The sequence below is a fragment of the Pelmatolapia mariae genome, linkage group LG4 (genome assembly GCF_036321145.2).
Source record: "Pelmatolapia mariae isolate MD_Pm_ZW linkage group LG4, Pm_UMD_F_2, whole genome shotgun sequence".
NCBI classification, from domain to species: domain Eukaryota; kingdom Metazoa; phylum Chordata; class Actinopteri; order Cichliformes; family Cichlidae; genus Pelmatolapia; species Pelmatolapia mariae.
The window spans coordinates 23209419-23236110 of NC_086230.1; the positions used below are offsets into that span (position 1 = coordinate 23209419).

At 41.6% G+C, this 26692-nt stretch overlaps 1 protein-coding gene across 1 annotated transcript; it reads left to right on the top strand.

Moving 5' to 3' along the window:
* Positions 1-542: 542 nt before the first annotated feature.
* cdc42ep4a (CDC42 effector protein (Rho GTPase binding) 4a) lies at positions 543-13109 on the top strand. Its single transcript, XM_063471960.1, has 2 exons — positions 543-760; positions 10017-13109. The coding sequence occupies exon 2, from the start codon at positions 10153-10155 to the stop codon at positions 11200-11202; it is 1050 nt and encodes a 349-aa protein (XP_063328030.1). The 5' UTR covers positions 543-760; positions 10017-10152; the 3' UTR covers positions 11203-13109.
* Positions 13110-26692: the final 13583 nt, after the last annotated feature.

Sequence of the window (26692 nt, forward strand, 5' to 3'; positions counted from 1 at the left end):
TCCCTTATAAATTTATCTTTGCCAATTTTTACTGATTTATTTAATACTTAAATCTTAAAACATGCAATGCTAGGCACTAAAACGATGACATCATTTCCCCTTTGACAAATGAACAAAGATATTCTCTACTCTTTCTTTCCGAAAATATCTAATAAGGCAAACGTAAATGAGTATTGTATAATACTAGAAAAGATATGAAGAATCATTTTAAAGAATGCACAACACTGCCTATTGATAAATGCTTATTACACCTTGGAATATAATACCATCAATAAAAGGCTTAATATGTTCCTGGGTCTAACAATATCGGCTTTCAAGTACATTTTCTTGGTACATTAATTATTAAGTATTTAAATTGGCTAACCTATTTAGATATTTATTATTAAAGATTTAATAAATTATCTTCGAGGTTTCCTTTGTGTCAGTGTGTCAAGGCAGTCTGAGTGGCCCCATGCTGGCACCCTGTGTCTTTAAGGACCCGTGTAAAGAGGGCGTGTTCAAGCGCACTACCGCAGCAGGCGTTGTAGTGAGTTCATGCGCTTCAGAGTAGCAGCACCGTTTGTAAGGATGTTGTGACAGCAGCTGTAATATTTCTCTAAAAAAACCGCCACACTCGCGGGTCCATCCGCGTTGTTTGGAGTAGAAAGAACTAATCTGAGCGCCTCACAGCTTGTTTCGTTTGATGAATGCACCCCCATTGTTGGTCTGCTGGGGGCCTAAAAGTGGAGCAGCACCCGGCTTTTATGAATGGGGATGCTCGGTAAGCGTGTGTACTTTAATATTTGTACTTGCACTTAACATAAAACTGATCTTCTGGGTTGTGTGTGCACTTCAAGGACGCGTTTTAAACCGACATTTTATCGGCCCGTTCACCTGCGCGCACGGGGCTGCTCATGCTTCTAGTCCGCTGGCCTATTATTGTTCTCTGCTATTGACCCACCCAGAATCAGCGCTTTATTGTGATATGATCGAACCTCGCTGATCGGCAGTGAGCGCAAGAGTGAATCAAGCGCTGCGGAATTAGCGCTTATTTCTTTGTGTGTCTGTTGTCGAAGGAATCGAGCCATTTTGTCCTCTCAGAAACAAATTGAGTTTGTGTATTTGTTTGTTTGTTAGTTTATTTGGGGATGCTTTGAGGTTTAAGCGGATACACCATGTTTCCTTTTGCTTTAACCCCTGACTTTACTACAAACGAAAACTACCATAGGCCTGATTTTTAGAACACATGATTAACTTCAAACGCTCAGAATTAGGCCAGTAACGTGTTTGATGGCTGTGCGTATTGGGGGTCATGCATATTTTCTTAAAACACTTTGAAATGCTTCTGGGAACTAATACTAGAGTGAGTGGAAGGTGGTAGAAGGGCGTGATTTGGCACATTTCCTCGATGTTGGACGTGGCTTTGACATTATCAGATAAGGCTGGGAAAGAAAAATACATTGTACAGTTTCTGCCTCCACTTGGAGTGCACATTCACTTTGTCCAGGTCTTTGTACAGTTTTCCTGGTAAGGCTGGCACTTGATGAGTTCACTGACTGGTAGTGTGAGGTAATGGGCCTCAGGTCAGCGGGCTATCTCTCCATCACCCTGCACTGATAAGAACTTACAGCAATTGTCTGAAGAGATGATGTTATCAGAGGTCTGTGCTTGTGAGGAAGTTACGGTGGCTTTTAGGAAATTTGACCTGCCTTGTTCAAAATGTGCAAGGGCCTTTTATGAGATGTAAGGTTGTCTTGGAGCGGTGTGATGGATTCAGGTTGATGACACTGCAAACATGTAAGCATAGTTGACCAGATTTACATGTTTTAGGCTTTCTTTAGCCTGTTTACTTTGTATTTCATACAAAGTGACATGATTTTAAACCAGCCCGCACAAGTTCTGCTCCCTATGCAGAGTTCTTTTTTCTTCTTCTTCTTTTAAATTACAAAGTTGGTGTCTAATTGCCTGCAGGAGGTGGTTAGTGCCTGAAGGTGAAAGTTATCCTTCCCTCACGTGTTGTTGGACACTGCGCCAAGCACCCTGTTATTATGCACAGCACAGTGTAGACAGGATTTGTTGGCTCATATCCCAGGAAGCGCAACCTGCTAATAAGTTTGTTTACAAGAGCAAGCAAAGTTGCTCACTTTTAATGTGGATATTCCAAAATACGTCTGTGGTAATGCTGAAGGGAAACTCAGTTATTTGTGGCTACTGGCTAAATAGTCCTGCACCCATGTTTGAACATGTTTGCAGTTTGTGTGCTCATTTGAGGCTGTGTGTGTGTGTCCTGTCCAGCCCCTTCACATTCCAGGAAATACCAATATAAACTGTTTTTTTGTTTTGTTTTGTTTTTTCTGTAATTCCTCTGAGGATGGTAGTAGGGAATATCTGGGTTACTGTGGAGAAGAGCCTTGGATTTGAACTTTCTTTCAGCACTTACACAGTACAGATGTTACAGATGTGTTTTAGCCAGTTTGGCTTCTGACATATGGCAATTGTCATTAGTTTTTTGCCACTTACCTTTTTATTACCTTATCCAAACATCAAGTACTCAGAGTTTATCATATTACAGTGTGTGAATGCTGTGTCTGTTTGGTTTTTCTGCCTTTTGTTTGGCTGCATTGTGTTCTAGTCCTATCCTGCATGCTGCTTTGTTGCACTGTATGCTGGGGCCTGTTAGCAAGAGGTAAATGTTTGTTCTGTTCCGCCATCCTGTTTCCTTGTTACTGGATGCACATATTGCATGGCTTGATGTCATTGTACCAAAAGACAATGACAGGGACTTCTGTTTAACTCCAAATGTGATCAGAGATGTCCTCTTTCATTCTATTTGATTTGTTGTGCGGTATTTGTGTGACATTCATTGTCCATTACAATTGCGCCATAGATACACAAGCATATTTCTTTTATTTAAAATAAGAAATACAAAAATAAACCGAATTCGTCCATGTCCCACCAGCCTGTGCTTTCCTTTGCTTGTCTGACCCCATAGTTACGGCACTGCAGTGCTTTCAAACAGGAGTCTCCAAATCCTATTGCTTTTCTGATTTCTAAAATGTTTTCTGGTTTTCTTTCCATCAAGGAGAACAGATTTCTTCCCAAATGGTTCAAAATAGAACCTCATTCGTCTTCTGCGGCACTTAAAACACCCACCACACAGACAGCTGGGCCTGAGGCCAGAGCTGTCAACAGCTGTTGTGACTCAGCTACCTGGTGTGGTAAAGATCCGGTTGTGATCGTTTTCGAAAACGATTAAAGTCACCCGGACTTGACGCTTTCCATGTACTGATACATATTGCATTTGGAGTCTGCTTTTACACACAGTGTCCTACAGGCTTATTAAAACAGGGTGTCGATGGAGATATGAGCTGTTTGTTTGACTAGCCTGTCTGTAACACAGTATTATGGAGAAAAGCCTTGTTTACGTTATGAGTGATCAGGAAGGGCAGGCTGAGAAGATTTCCGGAGGGATGGGAGGGTTTACTGCCTAATTTTCTCCCTGCCCTTCCTGTGGATGTACCCTCCAACACGTGTCTTCATTAAACGGCTCCATCATGTGCAGCTATGTATGTCCAGCCTGTCCTTTTGGGAAGTTCTTGGCTAATTGCTTGTTTTGAAGAGACTGATTTTCAGTGATGTGTCTCAGTGGTAATTAAGTTATGCTTTTGCAACTGTGTGCATCCACATTTTAAGAATGCTCAAATGTCTTCGTGCATACAGAAGGGGACAGTTATTAATGACTTAAGACTGGTCGTTGATCTTGTAGAGCCAGCTGGAACAGGATGGAAAAAGTTGGAAAGGTATTAGCTTAATGTTAAGTGGTTGCCTCTGGCATGCTCACTTGTTGATATCGCCAGCGTGAACCTGCTTTCTGTCAATTCCTTGTAATTATTCCGAGACACTCTAAATGCCAAAGTTGTGCCTCCCACCCTCTGTTTGTATTTAGATAGCATGCCCAGTACACAAATGACGTTGGTGTCCAGCCATACTGGCTCCATTTTCAGTAGCGCAATAGTAACTTTTTATTCTGATCAGAGATGATAGCAGAGGCGGGATGGATAACATTGTTTGTCTATAAAAAAAGCATTGTAGATCCATGAAAATAATGTTTATCAGCCTTGTTTAACCCAAAGAATACTTTTCATTCTTGAAGCGCAATGCAGCATTATTGTTTGCCATCCACTGATTGTGCCTGTAATAGAAGCTATCAGTTTGATCACAGCAGAGGACGGAGAGAAAGAGATGCTGTGTCATGTCTGGAGGCTGTGTTGGCTGTAAATGTAAAAGAGACAAGTCATCCCCTCTTGGGTATCTGAGTTCAGCTGGTGCACGTCGAGCACGCCTGTTTTCTGCCACAAACCCTTTCAGTGACTGCCGAGGTGTCACCTTCTGTCCTGGTCTTCATCACTTTTCTTCCTTCCAGCTGGATGATTTGCTTTACTTGTAAATAGCACCAACTTGAATAGTCTGCATGGTGAATACAGTGGCATTTTCAATTTTAAAGTGTTGCTTCGTGAATGTTGGTAGAGTTCCACGCTAGCCGCTTTCACCTCTTATGTTGAGAAAACGCCTACTAGCTTTGTCGTAAAATGAACAAATGTGTGTAAATAAGCAAAAACAAAACAGTTGTGCAGGAAACCGGCACACACTGGTGTCTGTCATGCAAACAGACCTAAGCCACAAGTCTGAAACCTAGCTAGCACATTCCCCACATGTCAAATATGAATATTTGTGGTAGAGCGTAACCCACTTCAGGCTAGTTTTAGTGATCATGGTTTGTATATTGATCTATCACCTCAATATACATCCTGATATTTCAAGAAAATTTGTGAGGATATTTATGATGATAAAGAAAAAAAGTATACGTATAAATGAATAATCCGATAATTCCATCCGATATTTTTCAGTAGCACTACTCTCACTGATGACACACTTCCTAATTTTCAATTGAAACAAGGTGCCAGCAGTGACAGCATCATTATCATGCAACAGTCATGACACAGCATAAATTAAATGTAAGCTAAACTTCTAAGTAAAAGTATAAAATAGCTGCTTAAATCTTTAGTATAACAAAACCTAAAGTCCATTGACCCGGAGCCTGCATAATATTCTCACATGAAAAAAATGAATAGATATTTTCTACCTCTTGCTAAAAGCCCTGCTTTTCCATCATGTTACCGCATAATTTAATCCATCCAAGTAATTTCCATTCATCATTTGCTCTTCCTGTCGTACGGCGCGCAACCAGCGAGTGCTAGCGATGCTTGATTGATTAGTTTGTTTATTTTTGCACATCGCCAGCTACTAGTATCTCCTCCTCCTGTGCCGTCCTAGTCTGTAACTCGTTTGTTGTTTCCACCTTTAGCAGGAAGAGTTTTCTCACATATTTTGCAAAGTACTGCACTTTGCTGGAGGTTTTTGAGGTCGTTCTCTTTTTAGGTAACAAAATGTCATCGACGTGTAGCTCTTGTTCCCAAACGTGCTTCTCCTTGTTGTGCACATTAGGAAACGGAAACGTATGATATCACAATATGACACTTTTATTTTATTTTTTACATGTACTGAATGATGTCATGACAAAGGTCTTTATCAATACAAAACAAAAGCTGTAAAACTTGTGAAAATACAATTAAAAGTCCAAAATTTATGCATTTATTCACATTTTGCAAAGCCTTCCACTGGGCGGATTGTTGGGCGGATTCTGGCCCGTGAGCTTTGTTTGGTTTACACGATGGTTTACCAATGCAATGTTATATTTTTTAACACTCTTAAAAGTTCTTGTCAGTTTGTTCTTGCCGCTTCTCTCAAATATTCCCCTCACTGTCTATCTAAGGATAGAAACGGATTTAGTGCTCAGCAACATGAATACCAATTCAAAAACCTACAGGCACTTTTATTAGCAGGAAGGCTCTAAAAACCTCTTGTTCTTTGATCCCTACAGAACGGTGTGCCCCACTGGGTGAGGTGTGACACTAACACAGCATACCTCCTAACAGCAGCTTGTGAGGTATTTGTGGTCACAGAAAAAAGAACAAAAACCCCCCCAGAAACAATTTTATCTTCTGGTCCCTGTGTTATTTTTCAGAGGAATTGAATGGTTGAGATGTTTTGTTAAACTCTCTGTGATTATTGATGTTTCTACATTCATCATTTTCTGGAAAATGGGTTGTCTTGGGGTGTGCGATTTCCTGATTTGACTGCATGTCCATTTGGGGCTGTCGTACACTGAAGTTTCCCGGAGTGCTTGGTGATGTGCCCAACTGTCCTGTTTTGTTCAGCCATTGGTGTTTTTCTTTAAATACATAAACAAACAAACAAAAAATTTCAGGGCTTATTTAGTGTGATCGTGTCTGTTCTGAAATGTTTTAGCTTCCGTGCTATATAGGATCTGCATGATGAAATTGGTGGTGGGGTGTAAACGTACCAAAGATACCCTCTCGGTCACCACGTCTAAAGCTGCAACACCACAAGCGAATGGCACGTCTAGTTGATTGCCCCAAATGGACTATTTAAGCAACGGTTAAATTTGGCTTTAGCGTAAGAAAAAGGGCTTTATTTGTAATTTCTCATTAGAGCAGTATGTTTTCTCATTGCTGTATTTATCTCAGAGGGCATCATCAGCTTGATGTCTGTTGTCCCCCGTTTGTGTGATTGAGAGATAATGTGATTTCCACTGTTTGTCCTTTGGCTGCTCCTTCCTAAATGAGATATTCAGGCCCGCTAACTGAGTTGCATGGCAGATACCTATCTACTAGAGGCCATTTATCTGTGTAATTAGTAGAGTATGTGTGTGAGAGTCTGTGCTAGCCTATTACTGAGCAACTGTGTACCTCTTGGTGGTGTTGCACTTAAACATTTGGGAATAAATTAGGGTTTTCACAAGCAATCAGAATGTTTACAAATTGCTTGGTAATTGGAGTATTTTTCAAGCAGAGCAGTTTTCACCATTTTTTTTTTTATTTCCACACAGATTTAGGGTGCATCATGTGGCTTTTCCTCCCCCTAATGTCAATTCACCCTCTGGTCATTCGATTGTCCGTCCAGGTCAGTGACTTCAAATGATGCGCACAGAGAGTCTGAACCTCTCCCGTCTTCCAGACAGCAGAATGCACAGAGCACAAAGAAGGCGCATCAATACTTAGTTCCGGAAATGGCCCATAAGTCATGGTTGAGACTTGGTTTATGTGTCTGCGAGTGATCTCTTGTGTTTCAGTATTGATTGGCTTGGTGCGAGAATATTGACAAGAAGTGAGAAGTTATGCTTGTCTAAGGTTTGCTGTAGAAAACTTACTGAATGCGGGTTAATTATCTCAGTGAATTTTGACTCGTAGGTTAAACTCGTAGCTACTTTTCTTTCCCCACTTCCTCCAGTGTGGCATTTGTTTATAGCTGTAAGAAATGACTGCAGGTTTATTGAGGTTACTGTTTCATTTAGTGCGCTCCTTTTGACCTCTTTAGTAGAAGTAAAACAGCAGATTTTTTTTTCTTTTGCTTTTTTTTTCCTGACTGAGAGAGATTTTTTTTTTCTCCCCTCCAGGTTTAGAACTATTCCATAGCATAAATACATCTGGCAAAATGGGTTATAATATCGCTTATAAAAAAGAACAACATGAGATGACTGAAGAAGTGGAGTAGCACTCACAACTGTTTGGAAACATTCCAATGTACTCGTGGTTACTGCAGTATGTGTGCATGCATGTACTGCTGCTTTTACTTAGCAGCTGACAAACAGCACATCAAGGCAGGTCAGTCAACCTCATAATCTATACACATCAGTTTAGACAGCTCTAGCTTTCAAGAAGCTGTACTGTCAAACTGAAAAAATGCAGATGTGCTTCATTTGCTGTTCATCCCCGTTCCTGTCCCAAATTTTAGTGGGCTCTGTTGCAGTTAGATCATGAGTGTTGTGAAAGTTTGTTTATAAAGTCAATCCTCCCCCCTTCACCCCTGGTGCTGCGATCCAGCGGTTCCCACGCTAACTGCTGCCTTCTCAGGCCCTTTTCCACTCTCCATCTATATCTGCCACTCCCCCACCCCCCACTCGTGCGTGCATGCACTTCCGCAAATATGACAAAGCCATAAATATAGAAGAAGGTCTTGGGTTGGCTGTAAATGTGGAACTGCAGCGGTTTTTGTTTTTTTTCTGGTACGATGTGATTTGGAGCTGACAATGAGAAGTCTGTCTGGTGGTCTATAGCAAGTTTCTGCATCCATATCCCTGCGATGGGCACCATAGAGCTTTCAGCTTGATCCTGGCCTAGAGGGTGATATAGAGGAGTGGGAGGGAGGTTTTCACTATCTCCGCTTTTTTGATCCAGCAGTTGTTGTTTTGTTTTTTTTCTTTCCCGTGTTTATGCCACCCAGGAGCAACTAGTCAGGAAAGAAAAGGCTGTTATTTTGGCTGGGTGTGAATATTTGGCCTTCCCTGAAACAAATCAGAACAGGCAGCTACAAAAATAAACACATTTCAGCAAAAAAAGTGACCTTGTTTATGTATCTTGTTGAAATCATTTGGAGTTCATGGAAAGTTTTGTCATCACAACTAAGCCTCTGGTTTATTGAGCTTGTTTTTTTTTTTTTTTTTACAGCACCGGAATATTTCTGAGTTTTAATTAATTTCTATTTTGGCCAATAGAAAGTAATAACACAAGGTGAGTGAGCACAGGCTATGGCTGACAGAAGGCCATACGTTGCATTCGAAGCCTGGAGCCGCCCGTAGCCTCTGACAGGAAACGCTGTCGCTTGCACGAGGGAGGGTGTTTCTATGGAAACCGAAGCAGGTGAAGGCATTAACAGGAAGCAGAGAAGAGACTCAGCTGGCAAAGACAGGGGGTGGAGACCGAAGAATGAGGTCAATGCACGCAAAAGCCTGCCACTTTTAACAGCTAAAATCTCTTCCAGCATAAACGGACGTGACTTAAATATGTTTTAAAGGGCTTTCTTACAAGAAAGCTAAAGTCAAGGTTAAGTGTTCATCTTCCTGTCTTAGGTTAAGTAAACAAAGAAAACGGCACTATGAGCAAGCTAGAGAGACGCACGCTAAAGCCGGCGAGGTAAACCTTTTCTTCAGACATGCTTATGCACAACCACAGAGATTTTCCATCCACAAGTCAGCTGTGCATGTGTTTTTGATGTCTTTGTGTGGAAACCGCTTGCACTTCACTTTGTGGGGCCACCATGAGAGTGCTCTTTTCATGTGTATTTTATATAATTGGACTGATGGTTAATGAGACACCCTGCTCCTGCCCTCCAGTGCATCACCTGAGGAAACAGCGGTGTCTGGCTGGCTGCCTGTGGTGGGGTTTCCTCTGTCTGAGCTCTCAGTAATGTAGAAACACAATTTCTGTCAGCTGTCATAAACCTCCGGGGGCTTAAACACCACTGCCTAAGATGGGGAATACATTGTCATTTCTTTGTTGCAATAATCCAGCTCTATAGTTAGATGACAGGGGTGTCATTGTTTTTGATGCATGTATAATTGTCCTTTTGTCACTAGAAGATAGTTTTCGGTCTTGCAGTGAAGTTATACTTTGCAAAAAAAAAAAAAAAAGAAATCTGTGGGAGCTCTCAGTTATCTTGCCTTGATTCATGTTGGTCTGTGGTTGGTGTTTTCCTCTAAGTTAAGCGCTGTTTAAGTAAAATCCTGTGGTGGTCTACATCTTTTTTTTTTCTGCAGTGTATTTTAGAGTTTATCTCACAGAGTTTTGCTCATCATTATAGACTCAATAATTGATAGCTTCAGCTCTTGCAATTAGTGGCAACATTTGGAATTCCTTCATATGTTTTTTTTTTTTTTCTTAGAATTAGAGGGCTGAATGTTGACTTTCTTGGCAACATAATTTAAAATCTATGCTTTAGCTGGACCATATAGATTCTTTCTTTTTGCTTTCTGCTGGTTTTGAGTCAAGTTAGAATTTGTTTGAAATCGATTTGTGTGAGTGGATACACTTTGAAGTTTCTTTGACTGTCAGAGTATCTAAACATAAAATTTTTTGATTTGATTATGTCTGTTTCTAACTAATTGTGTGTTTTTCCAGGTTCCCTGGCTGACTGGATTTAAGGACCATCAATATTCATTCCAAGATTTCAAAAAAGGACTTTCCCAAAGATTCAGGTGATCTTTTTGCCACCCAGCTACCTCTTAGTGCACAACAAAACCCCTGATCAGCCACCATGCCGATCTTAAAACAGCTAGTGTCGTCCTCCTCCCAGACAAAGCGTCGCTCCCGTATGGACCTGACCAGGGAGATGATCAGTGCTCCCCTGGGTGACTTTCGCCACACCATGCATGTAGGCCGCAGCGGTGATGCTTTTGGTGACACCTCCTTTCTCAGCACACGCTCAGGGGAACCCCCTCCCGAGTCCACATCCTTTCCTCGCTCTCCTCGGCCTGGGCTCCTGTCACGCACCTTTAGAAGCAGCAAGCGCTCCCAGTCGGTGAACAGAGTGGACCAACAGAAAGATGGCGCCCTGGTGGTCCCCGGAGGATCACCCACCTATGTAAAAAATGCCATGTCCCTTCCCTTTCTCAATGATGAAGACAGAGGCGACAGCATGGTGGCAAAGAGTTTGTCTTCAAGTCCGCTGAAGCTCCACAGCGACCTGGATGGGAGAGGTGCGGTTGCAGCTATTCATGCTTTAGAGCTGGAAGAACGAAGTTTTGGTGAGCTGACTGAGCTTCCAGAGAGCTCAATTCAGTATGGAGGTGGAATGAAGCATGCAGTGTCGGTTATGTCTTTCCACGTTGACCTGGGTCCCTCCATGCTGGGTGAAATCCTGGGTGTGATGGAGAAGGAGGATGATGATCTTGGCTACGAGGAGGGCAAGAGCAGCGAGGGCTGCACCTCGCCACTGCTTGGCGCCCATGGTGAGGAAGAGGTTTATGTAGAGGGTGAAAAAGATGATGAGGATCAGGTGGAGGCAAATGAAGAAGCAGCAGAGCTGCAGCACCAGGCCTCTATGCATCCAGCCAGCTCTGTTGATCTGAGGCAGGAGGACGGAGGGCCTTACACTCCAGAGTACACTCCTGAGATACGCCCCAAACACTTGCAGCACCTAGACAGCTGCTCCATGTCCAGTTCTGGGTCTGCTGCTCTGGATGAGAAACCCAGCAGCCTGATCTTTGCAGGAGATACAGATAGCGCCACCTTCAGTGCCCCACCAGAGGAGGAGAGCAACTTTTCCTCTTTCTTGGAGGATGAAGATGATGAGATTCATGTATGAGAGTCTGGTGGAAGAAAAAAAATAAGAATAAGCTGTGGAAGTGGTTTATGTGCAACTGGCAAGTCCTTTGACAGTGTGGATTTGCAGTTAAATGGGAAGACGATACTGTAGTCAGGAACTGTGCGAATGGGACTTTGAAGAAGATGGAGGGTTCCTCCTTTATAGGGCTACAAAGAAAGAGTGACTGCTCCTTTAGGATGTGCCCAAACTCTGTCTGTCAGAGAGCCTTACCCTCCACTCCCTTTCTGTCAATCTGTGACTCCCTTTTGAACACCGAGGGAACTGACATGGAAGGGAACACACTTTCTGAATATGGAACATTCCAGAAGTAAGCAGGGAGTAGTGGTTAGAAAGGAACTTTTGTAGGAAAAACACTTTCCACAAGTAAAACTCAGTTCAGCCTTTCTCTTTCCCTCTCTCTCCCCTCTCGCTTGATGTGTCACATGTGCTTTTTTTCATTCGGTTCGCCTCTTTTCTTCGCTCTGGCTGTGGGACATCATGAGGCCTGAGCTAAACAGAAGGCCTCTGTCACAACAGGATCACTGGTGGGTGTCTTGTCACAATAAAGGGAGCTGTGGTTGTCACTGGTGTGTGAGGCCCTGCACTGAGCCTCTTTCATCTGAAGATATTATAGCAGTACCATAGATCTATCAGATTTCTTTCTCCCTTAGTATAACTTATGTATCTCAGGGTCTTTGTGACGCTGTTTAAAGAGTACAATTTCCTGCTGTAAAGCTGGACCACAAAGCCAACACCAAATTGTCTCCTTTTTTTTTTTAATTCACTGAGTTTCACATAGACTTTTCTCCAATTCACATAGAATTGGAGAAAAGCAGGGAAGTAGAGCTAATGGAGATGCATTGGGCTGAACTAAATAGAAAGCAAGGTGTTACTACAGCAAACTGGAGGTGTGAGGAGTAGTGTAGCCCACTCTTAGTTGTCTTTTATATCTTTTCTGATGCATTTTTCCTGATAATCTCCATTAATTAACACAAAGTGACTTTGCTTTAGTCGTGTCAAGTTCGAGTTGAAACCGAATAACCACTTCCTTCCTTTTTTTTTTCGTTACATCCGAGCAACTGCAGCGGTGCAAGTGATCTGTGTAGAAGATTTTCATTACTCAAGGGGACTACCTATATGTGTAAACTATTTTCACCACTACGTATGAGTAGGGCTTCACTGTATATGTGACGGACGAATTACGTGTACCAGGAGGCACAAGTAAATCAGACACTACTAGTATTTGGTGTTAAATACCTGTTGTTTTCTCTACCTTTGTTAGAAAGAAATCTCTACTGTGTTTGTTATGTCTGGAGAGTGGATTTTTAAAAACAAAAAAAAAAAAAAGGGAGGGGGGAGAAGAAAAGACAGCCAGCAATGGATGCAAGAGCATTAAGAAAAGATTGCTATTTTTGTGCAAGTTGCATAGTCGTTGCAGCTCGACTGCCTTTCTTGCATCATTAAAAGCCATGGCCAGAAAGTATTGAGGCTTAGTTGGGCTGATTGATTTCACTGCCTTAACTGAAACTGACAGATGTGCCAAATTATGATTTTTTTCTTTTTCTTCTTCTTTTCTCTCTCTTTGCTTTTGGGAGAGTCTGCCACTTACATTTCACTTCCTTCTCTCTACCAGTATTCACTGTGTAAGTTTCAGCGTGCAAATTAAGATAAGTGCTATAAGGTGTGATGTCCTGAAACTGAAGAGGTTGCATAACTGGATATATATCACTCATGCACTACAAAATACACGCAAGTAAATCCAACTGTTAACTGGGTGCGAATGAGAAGTTGTCCGTGTTTTCTGTGTGATATTACACCATATTTTTGTCCCCACTGTATATTTACAGCCTCTTTTCTGTACTGCTCAAAATAACCTATATTTTTCAATAAAAGCTTGAATACCTTCACTGTTTCATATTTGATTGTTTTTTTTTTTATGTGAGTACATCAAAAAGCAGTGTGTGTTAAGTGCTATCCACTCAGCAGCATTAACAAAGGAATTCCTTGAGTGCCTCGTGTTTCCTGCCATTCACCATCTCTCCAAGCAGAGGAAGGAAGGAAGCAATTGAGATTTTCTTGGCCTTAGTTGTACACTTTTCTTAAATATACAATGTAAAAGAGTTATGAGTAAACCAGTGCATGTGGAGGAGAAAAGCATCTTAACTTAAAGGCTTATTTTAAAAAATGTCTTGGTTAGTTTTTTTTAAATCGTGCAGGTGTGAGAGGGGTGAAAGATGGATTCAGGGGGAAAAGTTTATCACCGAGGAGTGCTGCGTTGACAAATAGCGAAGACGGGCAATTTCTCTTACCTTGGTGATTGGAGGATGGATGAGCTTTATACTCACCTGAGACCGGGATCCTGCTCATCATCGCTGACTCAAAGCTGCTCTGTCACTTTTGATTTTAAAGACAGTGCTTTGGCTTTTCATGCCCTGGTGAGCCCCCTCGCAGCACGGGCAAAGTCCAGCGCGCTGTTTTGTTAACGCTCGCTGCAGACAGTTCAAGGTCTTATCCTGCATCCCTCTGTATTAAAACTGCATTCAGAAAGCAGCGCTCCGTTTCTCTTTGGTGTCTCATTTCGATTCTACTCTTTCATCTCCACTTCAGGGAATGTTTAATCTCTTTCCACTTTGAGTTTTTCATAGTCACATTATGCCAGTGTCCAATCTGCCAGAGGGCTAGAAAAAGTCATTATTCTTACACTTGTGGTAAAGCAGCCCATTTATATTGATTGTTGTGGTCAATACAAACCAGTAGTGGTATTGATCCTTCTTTTCTCTGCCTTTATAAAGTCATTATTCTTCTCTCAGATTGTTAGGATTTTTCTTTGAGAGAGACTAAATCTTCCCCGTGCATCACTTTGGCATTTGATTCTGAAAATCTCAATTTGAATTACTTCATATAACTGGGTTATATAAATGGGTGACAGTAAAGGGAAAATCACATTGGAATGAAGTTTTGGGGTCACCAAGAACTACCTCAGTGTACCTTACCACTGATTCCCCAAGTCCCTGGAACTCTACTGGACGTTGACGGATAATCGCTCATTTGACGTTTTCATGATGATGATGGTGAGAACTCTATCTAGAGTCATTTCCAAAAAAGGAGTTGCAGCACACACCATCGCATATGTTTTGCATAATTTTGATACTCATGGAGCCATTAAGTAACTCCTTTATGGCTCGTGGATCAGAGCCTTTTTTAGCTTAAAATAGACAAATCACATTGGGATATAAATGTTCCATCATAGGATAAAGGTGGATCTTTTTGAAGAGACCATTCTCTCACAATGGACAGATGCACCTAAATGATGACAGGTTTAGGTCTGCACAGTATAATGGAGCCCCAGTTTCCCTTACTGTATGGGTCAAGGGCTCAGGTTTTTTTCCTTTAATTTGTTTCCCATCTGTTTTATTATTATTATTATACAGCTGCCTGCTGTAAGCCGAAAAGCTGTTATTTACTGCCATCTAATGGTTGCGGTGGTTATTTACTGCCACCTAATGGTCGTTCGAAACTCACATGCAAAAATGGGTGTGTCAGGATAAGGGCTGGTTTGACTTTTGAGGGTTGTAAATTGATCTTTGTAATACCTGTGTGGCACTATAAACCCAAGAACATATTAGCTGATGTTGCTCTTGTTTTTAAAAATGCATTCAGAAAACAAAGTCCAAAAGGAAAACATTCAAATGAGTTTTCTTGTGGGTAATCTTTTGGACGTGAGCACAATTGTTTGTCCCACACTGGAGACTGCTGATTTGTTCAGGGGGCTCAAGCCACCTCCCTCCCCCATAGAAAATCATTGTAATTTGAGTCTTGCCTTGCAGCTGTTACACTCTCTCAAGCGCCCATTATGCAGCTTTTCATCTGCTTCGGAGGCTGTCAAATGTCATTTCCCTTTCGCTTTCAACTTTCTTTGAAAGCTGTATTTTCTTACTTGCGCCACCAATGGGAGGCGCTCATTGCCTTTAGGTTTATTAGGTTAGGAGCCTCTGCCTGGACTCACAGCCCTTTTCCGCCAAATTCCATCAGCAGACTTGCAACTCTTCCAGGAGGCTGAAGGCATGCTGAAATCTGGAAAGTATTAAACAACCTGCTGGTGAAGGGGATTGAGGAAGGGAAGGTGGGGGGTGGCTAAAGGAGTAAGAGAGAGGGGAATCAAAAAAAAAAAAATGGGGGGATGGGGGAAAATAGGAACAGAATAAAAAATTGCTCATATACCGCCCTTTGCCTGTCTCTGCTACATTCCCCTCCCCCCCAAAAATCCAGACCACTCCCCAAGAAGCTACATATGCTACATTTTTTTTTTCATATCTGCAGCAGTATTTCGCAATTCCTTTTTTTTTTTTTTTTAAATGGGTCATAAACAAACAGCCGTTTCTCCAGTATAGCTGTACTGTGGTGTGTGTGTGTGAGAGAGAGTGTGTGTGGAGATGTTTGCTGGAACACAAGTGGAAGGCCTAGTGCCAGGGCTGAAAAGCCCCAACTGTGTGTTTGTGGTTGGTAGCGAGAATGAAAAAAAAAAAAACAACTGGATGCTATCCAGACATCCTTTCCCATGCTTTGATACAAACATCTGTGAGCAAATATATACACAATGTACAGAAGGGTGTGCTAAACTCTGCTGAGAAGATCTGCTTTTAAAAAATGTATAGCATCGCAATCTTATTTATTATCATAAATACTTTTTTTTTTTTTTTAAAGCTGAGTTGTTCCTTCAGGAGAGCGAGATGGAGCACTAGGGATATTGGCGTTAACAGGAGCTGTTAACATAAACACTCCAGTACCCAGTACTGACCTCTTGACCTCTAAAACCTGGCTCTCCACGACCAGCAGCAGGAGACCACACACACGTGGTGGGGGGAGGAGTACAGAGGATGCAAAAAGTCTCTGGTGTCCTTGCTGTAAAGAGCTTCAGATGCCTTAACTGAGGACTGTGAAAAATTAAACCATACTCCAGACATCTGTGTGGCTTTCCCACTCATGGATTTTTGCAGGTTTTTCAGAATGTAGGTATGGCTTCCCCATATGGAAAAGTTATTTGAAAGGAAGCCGCTTCTGTCTCTTTCGTTCTCCTCCTGTTGTTGTGCAATGAGCAGTTTCTGTTATAAACGTGGAGACTTTGTCACAGCCTCCTTGGACTGGGCTCAAATCTTCATGGTAAAAATGTGGTTTTTCCCCTTTAGCCGAACCACATTTGCTGAAGTCACTGTAGACGTAGCTCACTTGTTCACTATGTTTTATCACTGTTATAGCAATCAATTAACAATCAAATAACTGGAACAATTTAACACAAGGATATGTGGTTAAATTTTTATTCTGCATCCAACATGTAGTACTTAAACTTCAACATGGAGGACTCATTTTTGCCATCAGGATAAAAAAACATGATTCATCCCTTCATTTTCCATTCTTTGCTTCTGTCTGTGCGGTACTGCCTTCACCCCATCTCATTCTGCTGCAGAGTACAGGTCCTGCAGCCGAGTGTGTCCCCAGGAGGTCTGGCCTAGTCTGCACTCATGCACCCATGACCACAATAGATAGAGCTGGAGGCTCTGCTGATCTCTACACTTATTTCTGCCAGAGGCCGCTTTCCTTCCAATGCCAGTCGTCCACAGCTGGTTGAAACTGGAGGAAGGCGAGCACTCTGTATACCTCGGCTCCTGCACTCCTCCAGACACCCACACATTCGGTCTCTGTCAAACGTAAAGCTTTTGCACATAAAGTTTTGGACAGTTGTTGGCAAAACAACACACATTTGCAATTCATCAGCTTCTTTAAATATAAAGTTAATAGATTTACATATATACATGTATATATACTGGGAACCCACGACTGATAAAACAAGCCTTCAGGTGTTGATCACACAGTGAGATTCGGTGCCATTTCTACTGAGGCACTGTGTCCACACAATGCACCCCTTGTTTGGTAGCGACAGCATGTCCATAGTGTGGCAAAAACTGACCTGGAAATTGAACACAAAGGGTCACTTCCTGTTGTCCAACTTTAAACTTTGACCTTCCGGCCCTTCTTTTTTCTCCTGACATTATGAGTAATAATTGTCCAGCTTTCACAGCGAGTGCAGAGAGAGCTGAAGGGCAGACAGAGATTGATGTCTGACGCTAATCTGGAAATAAGTGGATCCTTTCATGCACCACATTTCATTCATTAAACATCTCTTCTATTCAACAATCTAAAGTTATTTTGAATATTTATTAGCCTGCATAAAGCACATTTATAAGCATCTAAGTAATTCCAGTCCGTCACATCAATCACAGTACTTCAAAATTAAAGTCTACATGAGCAGATTTTGATGTTTAATGTTTTTTTCTCCCTTTTCGGCCAATAAAGTGGAAAAAAATATGCAGCTCAATAGCTGTGGTATTGCTTCAAAAAATGTTTGATTTCCCAGCTAAGATGAAAGATATTTAAACTAATTCTCATTCACATCACTCGGTCGGATGGATGGGGATGTGTTCAGGCTTCTGTAGTTAGAAAACACAGAGCCCACTGTTCATTTCATACTGCTCTTACTAATATCAGCACTGGCAGGGGCAACCAGACAGACTTTCCATTACAGTCACAGCAATCACCTTCCTGTTTTCATGCGACTTTATACGCAAGCTCTACTTTTGCTAGTGGAAATACTGCCGCAACCTAAAGCCTCATTCGCTTTCCTCAAATCTCAGCAGCATTATAAATCAAGGCGTGCCTGGAGATAGAAAACAACACTAGGGTGAAGAATCCCAGAGCTCCATGTGTAGAGATGATTTTTAAAACACACTGTTCTGGGTGTTGGTCCTCCATTTAACAACTTCGTCATCCAGTTTATCCACTACTCCCTTTGGCCATGGTCCCCTCAGGATTGAGCTGGAGAGGAGAGGGGGAAAACTCCAACAGATGCTGGATCTTTTTATCGTCTTACTGGCCAGGCTTTAACTCTCCTCCTCCAAGTTCACATGGCCAATCAGAGCTGACAGACCATAAACAGATGTATTGTGTGTACTAGTGTGTTCTCTGTTGGGTTGGGTTGACTTGAGTTTATTTTATTTTTTTGTATGATTTGATCATTGAATTAGGCTTGGGTTACTTTTTACTTTGGTAAAGCAATTAAAGATGTGACTTTGAATTCAAAACAGGCATCATACTGACTCAAGAAGAGGATGTTATCTGAGTTCAGCATCCCGGAATAATGTGCATCATCTCTTGCACGCATTCAGTTCACACATATACAATTTCTGCCTTATGCTGAATTACAGAAGTCACACAAAAAGCTTAAGCAGCAGTGGCAAACATCCGCTACGATCCTACGGGCATTCATGCTATAAATGTAAATGCTGGATAAAAACCACTGTGCGATTATTTGATCTTTTAAACAACCTTAACATTCTCACATCTGTCATGAGACTTTTTTTCTTTTTTTGTTCTGGGAAGATTTAGCCTTGAAATTTAAATCTATCTGCAGTGTTTATTTTAAACATAAACACTCAGCGTGACGCTTTGCATGTGATGTAGAGGCGTGTCTGGCTCTCAGCTCAAAAGATCCAGCTGAGCATGAGGCCATCTCCTAAAATTCCTGTATCAAACAACTGCCTTCTGGCAGAGTAGCTAGCATGGTAAAGCCTGGTTTAAGCTCCCCCCGCCCTCTCCATCTGTAGCTGTTTACTTTGATTGGCAGCGCTCTGCAATGCTCAAAGAAAGTTGTTCAGGATTCATCTCAAGCGAAGGACTGGCTTACGCACACCGCCATCCCAGGAAAAATCTCATGTTGACAGCAAACGCATCAATCTTTATGTGAGTGGGACTTGTATATCTCTGTGTATTTAGGAATGTAAGAATGCTTATGTGGGTGTTTGACCGACTTGGTGAGCTATATGGATGAGAGTCATAAAGCGAATCAGAGCAGGGTGGATCAGATAGGGAAGGAATGGTTTATTAATCTGTCCCCCACCCCCTTTAAAAAAAAAACAAAAACAAAATATATATATATATATATATATATATATATATATATATATATATATATATATATATATATATATATATATATATATATATATATATATATATATATATATATATATATATATATATATATATATATATATATATATATATATTTATATACATATATATATATATATATATATATATATATATATATATATATATATATATATATATATATTTATGTATTCTCTTGGTGCATGATCCAGCTGTGTTGTAGCTTTAGGCCAGCAAGGAAGTGTTGGAGCAGGATACAGGGTGGAGGCAGGGTGAGGTCACACTGTTGTTGGACCTGGGCTGGAAGGATGTCTGTGGGGAAAGAGGAGACACTTGGCTCAGTGTTGCAGCTGTTTTCGATCGCACTGTTAATTGAACCGTTCATCAGAAATACTCAGACTCTTTCACACAGTACTCCACACAGAGCTGCCATTTTGAACACTATCAAACACTGACCCTCTCTTTCACATGTGGAGCCATGTACACACACATGTGCGTAGTGAAAGTGAGTCACCCACAGAGCCCCAGGCGTATTTAGAGACCACTGTGTGAGTGCCTGGCCCTGCATGCTTGGAATGCCTTGGGTGTGACCAGAGTGGCCATGTGTGTTTGCGTGTATGTGTTTGTGTATGTGTAGTAACGTTGCTCCAGCTGCCTGTCGTCTCCAGCTTGTCCCATCGGTTCTCACTTAAGGAGCAGAGCCAGCCAGACAGTGACTCAAGCAGACACACACACGCACACAGAGGATGAAGTAGTCAATGGAAAGAACTGTACACATTGTTTGGAATTTCCTGGTCACCAGAAATTTCACTTGAAAACGATCCATGGGTCATTTTTAAACTTTCATTGATCTTCTCACATTGCTGTAAAAGTGATACATGAAGTTGCATTCATTAATGAAAATGAGGGATATTTAACTGTAATTACTGGAAGTGATAGTGCGAGCAGAACAGTTTTCCAGTTTTCCATGAAGTTTCAAGTTATGCATTGCACAACAGTGATCCTCAGAGGTTGGCTAGCACTGCCTACTCCCTCCTCCCACAACCATGTGTGTAGTTTTACAGACTCGAGATCTACAAACCCAACCATGACCTCAGAGAATTAAATATTCTCAGTGGAAAACCCCCGTATCCCCAAAGTGGCATTTCGGGCTTGTCAGCTGCATTGTATGTGTAGTTTTTCCATGTGTGAGTGTAAGAAAGAGCAAAAAGAGCGAGAGAAAAAAGAGATTTTGTTTGCAACTTCAAATACATGACTATTTTCCACGAGCCTGCATCTCTCTGCTGTTGTTTATATAGTGAACATATGTTTGTACTTGTGGTATTTGTACAGCACACAAGTTATTAAAAAGACTGTCTTGCAGGAGCAGAGCTTATTTAACAAGGCTGAAGCTGCATTGTAGGCTCAGTGTAATGGGAGCCCAGGTAATTGTTTTGAAAGGGTAACTTTATAATGGAAAAATATAAAAACAAGCCCTGGTTTCAATTAAGTTTCCACCCCATCCCCCACAACCCCGAAAAAGTGAGGAGTTCCGTCCAAGCTGCCATGTATATTTTCTTCTTTGCCGTTCACCAAGTATGGGATTTAATGTAATTTTTCCGGCTGCACATTCTGAACCACAGTTTTGGGGTCATGGAAACTGCCTGAGTCTGCATTTACAGTCATTCATTTCCATTTTTTATTGAATAAAATAAATATTTTTTTTAAAAATGGAAAGCTGAATATCATTTTTCTTCACAGCTCTGCATCATTCTTCTTGACCACACCCTACTTTTAGTCTTTAAAGGGTAAAATTCATTTCTTAGAGGAACTCGAAAGAACAGATGTTTTGAAACTCTCAAATGGGTGTGGGGTGGGGTGGGGGGGATAAGCTATGGTCTCATCTGGAATGCGTAAAGCACAACAATACATCCCACAGAGTGGGCGGGAACTGTTATGACTTAAATCCTCCCAGAGCAGTATAGGATGATGGTGTAGGCTGTGTAGATCAAGATGTTCTTTCTGACTTTCTTCACATATTTGCAAAGCATACAGAGTTCAGGGGGAGGACGCTATTTTTCTTTAAAGTAATCTTGTGGTTTCATTAAATGTGCAAGGTTTGGCATATTGTGAATCTGTGTGTTGGCCATCAAAATAGTCCTGGAGAACAACACAGGGGCTATCCCGTGGATAGCCTGTAAGCTTTTCATGTCACATATTAATTCAATATTATGTTATGGTCTAAACTACTCACCACTAGTAAAACTATACTTTCAATTTCCAGCATAGGTTGAATCAGTTCTGATAACGATTACTTCTACACACTGCAGATTATCAATGTGGAAAAACAGCACTGAAAATATCAATCCTACAGGGAGGCTATGTGGCAGCACAGGCTCAGGGCTGCTTTGAGATTTCTGTAAATTGTACAAGTTCCCAGTGCTCACCAAAGTCAAATTCAATATCTTGTACCCTGTTAAGATTTGGTCACAATTTCATTTCTTACAACTTGTGGCCCCAAAGTAATAATTTTCCCACGCATAAACCAATATATCAGTTTTATTTGATGTTAGAAAGATACAATAATCAGTAAACGACATAAATGCCTTCTTGATATGCTATTATAAAACAAGTTATTGTTATTGGCACAATTCACTCGAAGCTACAAATGTGAGCCTCCTGGTTAAAATGATAGGATTTGTCCTTCGGGGACTTTAATTCAGAGTAAAATGACTAAAATACGTTTACATAAACGTTGAAATGACAGATGAACTGACCAGCAGACTGAGCGTTATCTTGTTTGCAAGTTCAAAGTGAGGCATATTGGGGTCAGGGAAGGAGTGAAAAAAATGCTAGACTGGCTTAAAAACATCAACAAACTGATGTTTTTAAGTATGTGGATTGCATGTTTGTAGCACATGCTGATGCACTGAGGTGTCTGCCAGAGTTTATCAGGCCATCCTCACCTCCTCATTCACTCAACCACTGAGAGGAGCTGTCAGTGGGTTTGGCGCAGATCTTCTATGAGTGGCTGCTCTGGGCTGCCGCCCAGACTGATGCAGACAGATGAACACACACATACACCATCTCCACTTCAAGCCAGGCTTTACAGCAAGGCCACAGTTTCCTTTGGCCAGGCCACAGTCGCTAGGCTACCCAACACATATGTATGGGTATCACCGCATTCGCTAACATTCGATCAGACAGACTACTCTCTAAACCGAGACTGAACTGAGCACCATGTGCGTTGTGGATTCCACTATCAAGTTTGGTTTCATGTTTCAGCAGGCATGACTCATAGCTTAGGCAGTGAATCTGATCTGGAGAGATACCTGTTTAACAGCATGCTGAGGATTGTATTCTTGAATTTTTTTCTTTTTCCTCATTTCTTCCACACAAGTTGATAACTTGGCCTCTGTTAACTGTCCTATAAAGAGCTCCGCTGTTTTGTGTAAAGAATTCATAAAAAGTCACGGCCAAGAGCAAGGGTGTGTAAAACCTGTCTGACGATGACACATATATTCTCCATGGCTAACTATGTAAACACATCTTCCTTCAGAAAGTAAATGAACTCTAGTTTCTACACTGGTATATCACGGCATTTGACCTCAGAAGCAGTTCTGCGGATAATTCCTACAAAGCTGCAACAAATAGTGAGCTAATAGCCAGTTAAAGGCAACTTCTTCCAGGCAAACCCGATTTACAAAAGCTTCAAAAGTGCTGGCAACATTTCAGGAAAGAAAATATTTCCTTCCAAGCACCTTTATTCTCATAAAATCTCAGTTGGCAGCCTGTGAAGGAAATGCTGCAATGTTAGCTGTCAAAGAAGGACAGCTACAGTTTGGAAAAGATAACACAGCAACTGGAATGAGTAAACTTCTGATAGCAAGTACACAGGAATTAGTTTCTTCTCTGAGAGTTGTAGTGGATTCTAGCTACAGATCTGCAGATCTCAGAGCAGTTGGATCATATGATCACGACTGCTTATTGCAACATATTTGATTGTAATTTAAAAAAAAAATAGCAATAGAGCATGTCTGACGCAACTTAAATTCTTATCCACAGATATCAGAGCTGTGAGAACCGAGTAGAAAGGAGAGCAAAGCAATTCAAATTGAATTCTTTCATAGTTTTTATTGCTTCATTCGAAACCCCCTAGGCCAGTCGCACTCTGATTCCAAGCAACAGTCTGTGTTACAGTCTTGCCTGTTGGGATGTGTGTCCTGATGACATCGACTCCAACAGGAAGCCAGGGGCTAATGATTACCACATGTTTAGGATCACTAGGGTGCCACAATCTGGATTTTGTCATGCCGTATGTCTCTCATTTATTTGGTTGTTGATTCTTGATGGGGAAGGACAGAGCCTTTTCTAAAGGGAAGGAAACAACAGCCCTAACCACTTTTAAACCTGGCCTGTTTTATCTGATTTAACACCCGGCCAATGGATCTCTTCAGCTCAGTTATGGGTCTTCCTGGAGTTTTGAAATTTAAAACGAAAGAGACGACAAGGGGTGTGTATTATAGAGCCTGGCCATATTTTCAATGTGCGTATTTAGGATCATTGTCAACATGCATTCTGCTGTTGGTGTCACTGGGTGTCAACACATTACCATGCAAACCTTTAACACAGGTCGACTTGTGGTTCCGCTTCAGCTCTTTCTGTCTATGGGATGTTATTTAATAGTCACTCCGTTGTGTAAAACATAAACAGCGAACACAGGATAAGACCAGTTCAGCCCTGAGGGTTAAGAAAGACAAGAAAGTGTCATGAACATCCTGGAAAACATAAACAGCATCTGTAAGAGGAATGTCACTGTCAGCGGATTCACATAGTATCATATGTTTGGAAATGAATCACGATTAAAGCAGGCAACAGAACAAGCAGTGAAAATGAACAAAAAGTTCTGTGAATAGTGCAGAAAAGCATCCAATGATTTCCAGCTGTGATGAGCCAAAGATGTGATTTTTTTTTTCTTTTTTCTTTTTTTTAGATTCTCAAAAGATTGATGTCAGAGCTTCAGTTTTTCCTCAACGTCCCATAGGTGGAGGGGCTTCCTTCATTCCTTCATATTCCCACATGTAAAATCATTAGCTGTCCCACTAATGTGTCCTCAAGGCAGCCAATTCATGGTCACATCCAAAACCAAACCCTAATCCCCAGTTGTGTCACTGTTCCTTCACTCATATGTTTCCTGTTGGAGATGAAGCAGCCCCCAAAGCCCCCTGGCCACTCCTGCAGGTGGAGACCAGTGCTGTAAAACTGGGTTGGGCTTGAGCTGAGGCTGAGTCATTTTTATCACAAAATAGCAAACTGTTCCAGTTAATCCAGCTCATCACAAGTCTAAACTTGAGTCTCAATATGTCTGCTTTGAGAATATAAGAACGAAAATGAAAGTAACATCACGAAAGAAAACGCAGAATGTGCTCACCTAGCTCTGAGATTAACACTGGATCCAGAAAATGGTAGGTAGGTAGGTAGGTATTTAGGTAGGGGAAATTGTTAAATACATGCAGATAAAGATGTCAGCAGCAATGCAAATAAAGTCATTCATACTGGGGATGCTGCATGTTGTGGTGAGGTTACTTTAATCTTGTATTAAAACTTTTTTCTTTTTTGAAATAAATACAAACCGAACAGTACAGTCATTGTGACGCCTTTGTGGTTTGGTTTCAGGTCAGCTGTTTTGCCTGAAGTGAGTAGGTCTCACAAATAAGTGAGGTTTATTTAAGAGAATAAATCTGAGCATGTGCAGTAAATGGCCGAAAACCTTGCAATGTTTGACATTTTAAACAGCCATCTAACATATCTCACTTTTAGTGAAAGTAATTAAAAGGGTGTGCCAGTTTTAAACTCAGCTACAGCCGAGCCGCAATAACCTCGCACTGTTGTTGCTGGTTTTGAACTGCTTCTGCCTGTTTGCTTTGTAATCACTCTCTACAAAAGGACAAGCCTTGTGTTTTGTTTTGGTTCTTTTTTGGGGTGGGGGTGGGGGGGGGAATGGCTTTGGGTTTGCTATCAGCCATGTAACAGAGATCATAACTCAACAGGGTTACAGCTGAGTTATCACTGAGCGAAACAAGTAATCAGTCAAAGCGAGCAGCAATAGCTTTTACAGCATTCCAGAGTATGAGAGGATTTTTTTTTCTTCTGTTGTAGTCCAAGTGTGTGTTTCACACTGAAATATTCATCACTAAAACATCAAACAGCCGCATAAAAATTTCATTAGAAAAGCAATTTTTGTCTGTTTTTAGAAATATGATTAAAAATCCGACAGCTGCATTAATGAAATGTTTATTGCATTCTTATTAGAGGTTATTAAATCAAAAGTAAAGGGTGGGGCACATTAAGGCTCACTGCAATAATGCTTCATTTGCTAAGGAATGCATCACCTATACTGCATTAGGAGATTTCACAACAGCAGCAGCAACAATCCAACTTTATAATTCATGTCCTATTATTGTTTGAAGTTTTCTGTATTTTTAGTCAGATCCAGCGTTATCCTTCCTGCTCTGCATCCTCTTTGTAAGTAACAAAACCACATTGCCTGTGAATTCTCCCTGACCACAGACTAGTGTTACACCAGTGAGATTTGTAGTCTTCTCTCACACCTGCTTCAGCTGCACCGCCAGGTTCATCTTTTCCCCCTGCTTCTCCTGCTGCTGGCAAAGCCTGCCCCCACTGACCACTGCACCAATTACATCTTCATAAACAGTGGCACGTCCATCCAGTGGTCTGGGCGGTTGTCAAAGAGCTGTCCTTTTTTTTTTTTTTTGCCTCTCCAGCTCTGCCAGGACACACAGTGCTGCCTCACCGGGCATCCCACAGGGAGACTGTACAGCAGCCCACAGTTCATCCCTTTGCGTGTTTACAAACACAGACCACAGGAATCCACCTGATGGGCCAAGAACAGCAAGGGAGAGGAAAGAGGGCAGGCACGAGCTGTGTTCTCTGACTGCAGCAGGTGATGACTATCACGTTTGGACTGTGATGGTTTCAAAGCAGCAGTGTGCGCTTGTTCTTTTATCGCTGTTGTCACTGGCATTCTTCATTTGGGTTTACAGCTCTGTCACTGTGAGGAAATGGCACGAGACCGCAGTGTATGAGCGATACAGAACTCTGCCGGACTTTGGCCTGCAATCTTAGTAACCCATCGATGGACCTCGAGTCAAGCCGTTCCATCAGTGTAGCATGACCAAAACACAGCACTGTTTTAAGTCCCTTTGGCACTGGACAAACTCCCCTGTTTCTTCATAGACTCGGAGAGAGAACACATGAGGCTCAGTTCACACAAACACACACACACACACACACACACAGGCATTCTGGGCATACCACAGGGCCCCCAGAGCACCTCGCTGGTTCACATGCAAACACACACATACACACACTGCTTGACATGTGTACACGTGTGTTTTATGATGATCAGTGAGTTTCGTTTGCAATCAAATGCAACAAAGTCAAGAATCATGACTGTCATTGTACAAATAAGAAAATGAATGAGCAC